Below are 10,450 nucleotides of genomic sequence, written 5' to 3' on the forward strand. Positions count from 1 at the left end.
ATGGTTGTGCACTGTAGCCCACTGAGTCAATCACCCTGTTGATCTAATTAAAGATGACAGGACAAAATGACCCCTTTGGAGCCAGTGCGAATAAAAACAGGTATTTTATAGAGAAATTCGTACACTCAGATACATAGATATATGCACAGATAGATAGATATTAATGGAATATATATGGATAATCTATATTTTCAGCTTCAGATTACCGTAAACATACTATTCTACTATGTGCTGAGTTAAATCTTAACCACGAAAATGTACAAGCAGTGGCATAACTAGGTAGGGCTTTTATTTGCCCAATAGAAGGGCATGTGCTTTTCTTGACAAAATAATAAAACAGGTGCGTTAATTTGAAGTGTGTGCAGACAAGCCATCAAAGATATTGTGCCATTGAATCTCCTTCAGTAACACATTACTGTAGTTAAGCTCTGTTGCCACTAGGACTTTTAAGATGGCTCTAAGGTCAAGGATAATGATGTACTAGGTCACCATGGTAATGTTGTTAATAATGAGATAATGTAAATGTAATGTTTTACCAAAAGTATAAGATACCCTCTGTATGTATTATTGGATATATGACCACGTGTAGTTCATTAATTCAGCTGTATACTGAAGCTGTGAAGAGAGAAAATGATGTGTTTGATGGTTTTATTTCAAGCCCACTTTCCCAAGATGAACTCTCCCATCCATCATGTCCTATTCCCACCACATCGTAAGAGCATTAAAAACACTGCCTGAATGTTTACTTGATTTTAATCAACAAAGAGCCCTACCTTGCCTGGATTCTTACACAAGCATACTAACTTACACAACTGTGCTAACTACAGACTGCCACGGTACTGCTTAGGGGCAATCTCATTGCTCTCCACAGCCCCCTGAAGTAGAGGGAATGGTGCTGATCTCTTCTCCTTAGCATTGAGAGACAGGACACTTAGGAATGGCTCAAAGTTGTGCCAGAAAGTGCTGGTGAACAGGACTGCATCCAGTTGGTGACCAGTCACCAGTGGTGTCCCCCAGGGATCAGTGCTGGGCCCAGTCCTGTTTAACATCTTTATCGATGATTTTAGATGAGGGGATTGAGTCCATCGTTAACAAATTTGCAGACACCAAGATGGGAGGGAATGTCAACCTGTTGGAAGGCAGGAGGGCTCTGCAGAGGGAGCTGGATAGGCTGGAGATCTGGGCTGATTCCAATGGGATGAGCTTCAACAAGGCCAAGTGCCGGATCCTGCACTTTGGCCACAGCAACCCCCTACAGCGCTACAGGCTGGGCACAGAGTGGCTGGAGAGCAGCCAGATGGAAAGGGAACTGGGAGTTTGGATTGATAGGAAGCTGAACATGACCCAGCAGTATGCCCAGGTGGCCAAGAAGGCCAATGGCATCCTGGCGTGGATCAGGAACAGTGTGGCCAGCAGGAGCAGGGAAGTGATCCTTCCCCTGTACTCAGTGCTGGTGAGGCCACACCTTGAGTACTGTGTTCAGCTCTGGGCCCCTCAGTTCAGGAAGGATATTGAGGTGCTAGAGCAGGTCCAGAGAAGAGCAACGAGGCTGGTGAAGGGACTTGAGCACAAGTCCTGTGAGGAGAGGCTGAGGGAGCTGGGGTTGTTCAGCCTGGAGAAGAGGAGGCTCAGGGGTAACCTCATCACTTTCTACAACTCCCTGAGAGGAGGTTTTAGCCAGGTGGGGGTCGGTCTCTTCTCCCAGGCAATCAGCAGCAGGACAAGAGGGCACGGGCTTAAGCTCTGCCAGGGGAGGTTTAGGTTGGATATTAGAAAGAAGTTCTTTCCAGAGAGAGTGATCAGGCATTAGAATGGCCTGCCCAGAGAGGTGGTGGATTCACTGTCCCTGGAGGTTTTTAAGCTGAGGCTGGATGTGGCACTGAGTGCCATGATCTGGTAATCACAGTGGGGTTGGATCAAGGGTTGGACTTGATGATCTCAGAGGTCTCTTCTCACCCAGTTAATTCTATGATTCTATGATTCTATGATTCAGGGAGGTTCAGACGGGGCATTAGGAAGCATTTTTTTACTGAGAGGGTGGTCAAACACTGGAACGGGTTTCCTAGGGAGAAGGTCAACTCACCAGGCCAAGTTAAGAGCCATTTGGACTATGCTCTTAATGATGTGCTTTAACTTTTGGTCGGTCCTGAAGTGGTCAGGCAGCTGGATTAGATGGTCACTGAGGGTCCCTTACAGCTGAACTTTCTGCTCTAAAACTGACCCGCCTCTACCTAACATAGAACAGAACAAGAGAGATCTAGCAATGAAGGCTTGCAATGCAGGCAGCTGAATGATTGCCTGCTCCTCCCTCTCTGGTTCCTCCCTTCACATTGTTCCCATACATTCTTCTCTCTTTGCCTTCCTACTCCTACCTGTTTACCTTGCACCAACTCCAAGAAGTGTCAGACCATTCTATGAGCCTCTTAAACTCACTGATGAAGCAGAAAAAAGATCCAACTTTTTTTGCTCTCTTAGTTTTCTATTGCATTAGCAAGTCAGAGTGAACCACAGAGGGCTCTTGGCAAGCAGTGACAAAAGCATCATAATTCAGCATGCACAAAGCTGGATTGGACACAATGTTTTAGAAGTACTTCAGAAAACACTCCTGCATCACCATGGGCTTGTCCTGGATAATATACACTGTGTTCCAGTTTCAGATGACAGTAATACTACTATCATACTGTGTGCTGAGTTAAAGGCAAGAAATTCTGGTTATAAACATACAGAAACAAGAACAGATCTCATGCAGTCCTTTAAAACAACACATTAATTACCTTCATTAAGAGCTCAACCACTGACAGATATATTTACCTCATATATGTCTTGCATCCACATTGTTATACTCTGAAAACTCTTCAGATTTGTGATGTCATATACAAGAACAAAGCCTTGTGCACCACGGAAATAGCTAGTACTAAGTGTGTGGAATCGTTCCTGGCCAGCAGTATCCCTGAAAGAAATTGCAACAAATCACACACACACACACAAACAAACCAATAAAAGATGATCAAAATGCATAAATCCCAAGAAAAATTACTTTACTTTAAGAAGTATTGCCCAAATTTCAAATTATATACTGTAATGTGAAAGAAACAAGAAAAGGAAGAGAGACACAGCATTAAGAAATACACTGGAAATTTATTCTGAATAATACAACTCTGTTAAGGAAGCCAAACCAGTGGCTGAAGTCTGAGTGTAAAGTCAAGTCCATCGCTGCTTCTTTATCTACATAATAATTATGATCAAAAAAATCTGGAGTACAAGCATTGCAGGAGTCAGGTGCCACCCTCATATTCTGACAAGCCCTATGTAAGCTGACACAAATAGTAAACTGGTTTAGACGGAAGACAGGTTTCAGGAAAAAATCAACGAAATACAGGGATGCAGTGACTCCCACACATAATTATGCCTTAAGAAAGCTGTAAACAAGCCTCCAATACTTTTGTATTAAAGCTTGAGATCTAATAACGGACAGGTAATTCATGTACAGATTTATTCCTTGAGAAGTTAAATACTGGTAAATATAAATAGCATTCAGTACTGGATGCCTGGAGAGACGGCTGTCTCTCTTTAGAAAAACCTCCTAACCAAAAAATAGTGTATGTTCATAGACTCCTCTTAGTGGCTTTCTCTTGGTAATGCTTTTGAACATGCATTTGATGGGCAGTGAAATGTAAAATTTTCTTGCTTTGTCACTTCTCTTGATGTTCCTATACAATTAAATATACTTAATATAGATCATAGATCTGCACTGGTTGTATGTGGCAAGTTTTACTGTTAAAGCAACCCAGGGACAACCCTATTTTAAACTTACAGTAGTTACTGCAAAAAATGTGCTCCCCTAGGCTAAATTCAAGTGTTAAAATGACCTAGTAGGAATGTTTTCATGTCAGGAAGACACACGATCAAAAGCAGATGAGATTCTTCAGGTCATAATGCAATTTAGTTGGCTCTCATTTGTGATTCAAATTAAAACTTACCATATCTGAAGTTTCACTCTTGTATCATTAAATATTATTGGCTTTACTTTAAAATCAATGCCTAAAAGAAAAAAAAGGAAAATCTGTAACATTTCTCATACTAACATGGATTCCCTTTGAATAATGTTTCTTAGCTCTAGTTATCATGCAATTTTGAACAGAAAGTGAAAAGGAACAATACCAAACAAAGAATAACTAGCCAACCATATATATTCAAAATGGAAGTTGCAGAAGGAAATTATTCAGTGGTGAAAGCAGCTCTGTGCCAATACATTGCACAGATACAATACAAAGCAATGCCAATACCAAGCAATGGAGAGGCAGGACAAAGCAAAGGTGCAGATACTCTAAAACTACAAGTAGGTACTTCCATGGATAGACAAGTGACAGCAGTTTCAAGGCCCATGCCCAATAATACATGGTGCAAATATCTTTGTGATTTTCAACAGCATGGCAACCCTGAATGGGAAGGTAGACATGCTTACAAAGCCATTACACGTGCAACACCACTTTTCTGTCCTTACTTCCAAATCCCTAAAAAAAGTATCCAGGGTTACATGAACAGGAATAGGAGCTGGCTGTACTAATTACACGCAAAGACAAAACGTACATGGGATTTAATTCAATATGAAGAGGATTGTCCCTACAGCCTAAATCACCGTGTATCATAGATCCAGAATTCTAAAAGCAAGCATTAACATTTGAAATCAGTGCAGTATGTTGTCTCTGCATAGACAACAGATCTTTCCTCAAAGTTATTTTCCTTACAATTTAAGTGTTTTCCTTCATTATATTATCAAATTAGTACTCCAAATGTAGTAGATTATACCTGGATTTATGGGGTGCTAAAGTTCTAGTTTCAACATTACAATCAGCCAGCTATCAGCTGCTGTCTTAGAGGGGCACATTTCTCAAGAGTTAACCACTGTTTCCCCTACTACTTTATTGCTGAAGTTTGAAATAACATTTGATAATTTCTCTGATAGCTTTTTTCTCCACTGAAAAACAATAAGGGTCTTTTTGTCAATTATAGTAAGTGAAGTTAAGGTAACATTGCAATGGCTGACCATACTGTATAGTCAAAATTCCATAAGATATACTACAGCTACTTAAAATTACATCAGAGTGGCTTTTCACCTGTAGTAATGTCATTTGAAAGACCTAGACAGTTTGAAAAATCACAAAAACTTTAATACCACTTTACTGATTTCTCTAAGAACCTGACTGCCAAATTAATTTATTAATGGAAAGTATCCATGTCAGCAACCTAAAAAATGCAACAAAGGAAATGTTCCCCTCCTTTGTACTGACAGATGTATTGTGCACAAAATTTTGACAAGTACACTCTCACATGCATGATTCTGATGCCATTAACATTTTTTGTGTCTATGTGGTACGGGAGTTGAGGTGGATTTAAAAAATTATTATGATAAACATGTCCTTCACTTGATGAATTTTCATTGAAGCTTCAATGGAAAGATGAAATAGTATAATTGGTATCCATAATTAGTATTACACAAAGTTCCTTGATGGAATTAATAATGTCAGATGGAAATGTAATTTAAGTCAAATTTGCTCATGTAAGGTGAAATTCCAACATGATGGAAAACATTTGCTCCTGAAATTCACACGGTTTTGTTTAATTATCTGTATCATTTTCTACAACTGATGTTGAGAAGGACAGGGTACACACTGGGAGGCTGAAACATCGCTTTCAAATGGTGAATTGGGAATACAGCAAAAAATTGTAAACCAGACAGGGATTCCCAGACCTACATGAGAAAGTTCTCAGTTGACATACATTTTAATAATAAATTGCTATAAGCTTTTTTTAAAAATTTATTTATAGAAAGGGAAGCAGAATGCTGAATCAGACTAAAACTTAATCTAAATTAAAATCAGGCGTATTGACTTCTTAAGTCAACTTCAAAATTTATTGACCTAAAAGGTCAATGAATGTTAGTGAAAAACAGAAGTCAATATGTTCTGCATGCATGAATTGTTCATGTCTTTATATGAAATTTCCAGCAAACTTAGCAAATTGCAAAGACAGAAAAGAAAAATGAGAACCACAATGCCAAAGACAGCTCACGGATTTCAGATGCTTTTAGGCCTACGTGTTCTACAACATGATCAACATAACAAAGCAAGCATTGATTACAGCTCTGGAGATAAATGTTATTGGAATGCAACAGCTTGTACTTGGTTCTTTTAGGCTGTCAAATGAAACCAAGAAGGGGTATGCTGGGTGCAAGTTCAAATTCTAGTTGTTATTTCCAAGTTTTATAACCATGAAATTAATTTCTTTTCTTTACATTCCAAAGAACAAATATTCATATATTAGGACTGATGCACCTTATAGACAATTAGGTCTAAAAAGTACAAAAATAGTCAGCTGTAATTGAGGGCAATTCAGCTGTGAAACGCCCCTCTCTTCCCTCAATATCTATAAAATAGGCTTTGGCTACCTGCAAAAATCCTCTTCAAAGAGGTCTTTTGCATTTGGCCTAGCAATGACGATACACTTTTCACGCCAACAGAGCTGGTGAGTTCCCGACAGAAAATGATCAAAAAATATGTCTATCCAGAGAAAACACAAGTTTGAGCAGCTTAGCAGGATGCAACAGTGAGAACACGGGCAGAGGATGGTGAATGCCCACTCACTGTCAATACACCATCTTCAACTCCAGAAATAGGGGAGCAGTTGCTATCAGCTCCTGTGCCCAAACTGGGCACGCACCCAGTGAGATGTTGTGGGTTGAATTTCCACTGTGTTACTTCTACCCATACTTAACCCCTACTAGTTAGTGGTGTACTACTTGTATCAGGCTCTTTTCCTGTACATGTCAAGAAGTATCTGAAGTGGTGTGGTATCTGAGCAGTCACAAGTAACGATAATTGCTGGTTTGCTAAGAAAAGTAATTCAACAGAAAAGTAACAGTGACAAAAAAATCCTGTCTTATTAAAAAAAAAAAAAAAAAAGGAATTAAGATGCAGAATGCCACTGGTGATGTTAACATAAACTTTCACTACGGTTCGTTTTTGCTGATTAGCTCTACTTTATTTCCTTCTAAAGTGAGTATCAAGGCACCTACACAGACTTTTTACTTCTAATGCTGAAGCTGTAACACGTTAAACTATGACAGAGTTGAGAGGATTCAGAGCTGTGTAGAAATGCTTCTCAAAGAAAACATGTGCTGCAGGACCACAGCCACCACTGATACAGCAAAATAACCTCACAGTTCATGAGATCACAGTTCTGTTCACTGGTATAGAAGGGGTTTTTTTTTTGTTCATACAGTTTCTCTACGGTTTTATATGCAATGCCATTGTTTAAACAAAAACATTTATTCTTTATAGTCTATTCATAATACAATGCATCCACCTTATGATGCGTAAAAGTTTAATTAGAAAACTATAAGTGCTTATAATTTATCCGAACTGTGTAATTGAAGAGGAGGAAGGGCACCCAGCCTTGAGTGTTTAAGTGATGCATTAAAAGTTTTCAATGAAAATTTACTGTGAACACATTTTTTGCTTTTTCTCATAAAATACATAATTTTAGAAAATATCACTACTATGGAAGCCTACTACTAAACCTTTGGTTCTTTTTTTCCCCTGCAGTAACACTACAGTTTTTCCTAGTAACAGAAATTGTGATTCCTGATGATAGGGAAATGAGGCTTCCAGCAGCCTTTTAACTTCTGTGCATAGGACCCTTTGCCACTAAGGAAGGTGGGGGCACATGAATTTGTCAATGAACTCAGAATGCTGTAACACTGCACAGCCAGGATAATCGTCCCTCTACTCAAACCACTTTTCACCTGGACAGGTAAGGTGAGAAATCAGTTAACAGTAGATGAGAATTTAATAGGCTGCACAACAGAAAGCGATCATTTGGCTGAGCTTTGAATGAAACAGGCATCCAGATAAAAACAGTTACTTGTTTTGATAGTGTCAACAATGAGAGAGAAGATGCTAGGAACTGAGAAAACATTGTATTGTGTCTTCTTCCTTTACAACATTAGTAGCCACAACCTATAGGGCTTCTTCTCCATTGTAGCTATCTATATAAAATAAGAAACTTTCACTTCCAATATTATTCTTTTGGAAGACATCACTCACAATCCCATTTGTTTCAAAGTCTAAGCTCTAATACACTTGTTAAGATGGAATTAAATGGAACACAGTATTTCAGAAATAACTTCAAAAACATATTCAGGTAACAAAACCCACCTCTGGATGATTCATTTACATGAACAGTTTTTAAATCTCTCAATAATAGGTGTCAGTAATAAAACTAACAAAGTTAACCTCAGTCCATAATTGTCACAAAACCTCATATTATCTTTGCTATTCCTTGAAATAGTTTAAGTCATAACTTGGAAACTACATTCTTTATATCATCACTGTATAAAAGGGTTTGAGTCTGCAGTGAACTGAGTTAGGACTAAAAGACATCGTATCTCAAAATAATAACCTCATGGTCAGGAATCTCTGTCCCAGTATAAAACACATCAACAAAGCTGATGTTTACTTTCATGGCCATTCTTTGGGGTTCTTTGCTAAGCCTGGCAACAAACTGCCTGTTATAAGGATCAATTTCCCAATTTCACTGTTAATTGTGTTCTTCCCTCCTTTTTCATGACAATTTCAAAAAATGTTTTGCAAGAACAGGCAGGAAAATAAAAAGTGGTTTAAGTTCAGCTGTTCTCATGTGGGCAGGTCAAGTCATCTCATGTACATTAAGTATTTCCTGGACCAACTATTGCCACAGCTACTGTCTTTATTTAATTCAGATAAGCAAACTCCTCCCACACTGAAAAATGTTTAAAAGAGCCATCCATATTCCAAATGCAGAAACATACAATTTCCTGGCATACTTTAGTCTTCTCTTCAAGAGCAAAGAAAATGAAAAAAAACCCAAAACAACTCATACACAGAAACTTTTAAAAATCAAAATTTCCCAGGCAAAAACTGGGAAAATCTCCACAGCAAATCAAACCAGTGCACACACATAACACGTTTGCCTGCTGATGACACGGGCTTCAGCATGTGGACAGTCAGCTTATGGGGCTGGGATACCAAGGCAGCGGGAAGTTCCCCATCATTCCCCATTTGCAGTGGTGCTGAGGGAGGCAGCGTGGTGGTACAGCACAGAATGGATATGGTCCGGCAGGGCTAATTAGGTCCATCACATCAATGACTCTTCTTTAATTGTTAATCATCATGCATGCAGCTACCTACAGTAGAACATATTTTGACTTTATACCATTAAAATTATTAGTGTAAAGTTAAATCTCTTTCTATTCTGAAATATTGAGGAACTTGGCATTTTACTGACATCTGATATCTCTTTGAGGTTGGTATCTGAGGTAAGGAGGTTGTAGCCAGGTCAGGGTTGGCCTCTTCTCCCAAGCAACAAGTGATAGAACAAGAGGATAAAGCCTTAAGCTACACCAGGGAAGGTTTAGATTGGACAGAAAGGGTGATTAGACAGTGCAATGGACTGCTCAGGGAGGTGGTGGAGTCACTGTCCCTGGAGGTGTTTAAGGGAAGAGTGGACATGGCACTTAATGCCATGGACTAGTTGGCATGGCAGTGTTCGGTCACAGGCTGGGCCTGATGATCTCAGAGTGTCTTTTCCAACCTAATCGATTCTGTGGTTCTGTACAGCTTTCTCTGCACCCACACCAGTGTACAGCAGCAGGGCAATAAAATCAGTGAGAACATGTCTTCCTAAGTTTAAAACGGGAGTAGGTTCCCAAAGCCCAGATGAAAAGCAAGGCCAGTGTAACAGGCCAGCGCTCTGCAGTGGCTCTGGGTGACACGTGTCCTGACACCCTGGCAAAGGTTTAAGTTGCTGGACGGGTGTGGACACGGGCAGAGCTCAGCAGAGGGAGATCTGACATCTCCCAGACCGGCAGTGCCGGAGCTGACAGCGCCGGTCCGGCCGTGTGTGAGCCGCGGGCACCCGGGGAGGGCAGGGCGAGGCGAGGGAGCGTGGCGGGCGGAGGCGCACGGAGCGCTCACTCACCGATCGTGGCCAAGTAGGAGGTGGCGGCAGTGCCGGCGGGCGGCGAGCCGGGCTCCGTGTACCGCCGCACGATGGAGGTCTTCCCCACGCAGGACTCTCCGGCCATCACGATTTTCACCAGCAGCGGCGGCGGCTCCTCCGCACCGCCCGGCCCCTTCCTCGGCCCCGCCATGGCGGGCGCCGAGTGCCGGCCGGGCCGGGCCGTGCCTGGCAGGGGACGGGACGGGGCGGGACGGGACGGGGCGGGAGAGGATAGGGAAGCTCCTCAGGCTGCGCCTCAGCCACTGCCCCTAACCAGAGTTATGAAATTATGCAAAAACGAGCTGCTTTTTTTTTTTTTTTTTTTTTTTTTAATGAAGTTCCGTCACCGAGGAGGAAAGAGGGAACTTTCACAACGCCCATGACGCTTCCCCCGTGAAATACAGAAATGAAC

General features: G+C 40.9%; 1 protein-coding gene across 2 annotated transcripts in view; it reads right to left on the minus strand.

The window, feature by feature from the left end:
- Positions 1–10,230, minus strand: part of LOC114057190 (ras-related protein Rab-10-like) — a 31,259-nt gene extending 21,029 nt beyond the window's left edge. Inside the window, exons 1-3 of one of the 2 annotated variants that reach the window (XM_027883167.1) lie at positions 10,018–10,230; positions 3,981–4,041; positions 2,812–2,950 (exon numbers count right to left, since the gene is read on the minus strand). In XM_027883167.1, coding sequence (XP_027738968.1) covers positions 2,812–2,950; positions 3,981–4,041; positions 10,018–10,189 — 372 coding nt within the window. In that variant the 5' untranslated portion in view covers positions 10,190–10,230. The remainder of the gene's footprint in view (positions 1–2,811; positions 2,951–3,980; positions 4,042–10,017) is intronic. The other variant, XM_027883166.1, reaches the window with a different exon arrangement.
- Positions 10,231–10,450: the final 220 nt, after the last annotated feature.

Source organism: Empidonax traillii, unplaced genomic scaffold (genome assembly GCF_003031625.1).
Source record: "Empidonax traillii isolate 1590-97213 ecotype Southwest subspecies unplaced genomic scaffold, ASM303162v1 scaffold119:size1479319, whole genome shotgun sequence".
NCBI classification, from domain to species: domain Eukaryota; kingdom Metazoa; phylum Chordata; class Aves; order Passeriformes; family Tyrannidae; genus Empidonax; species Empidonax traillii.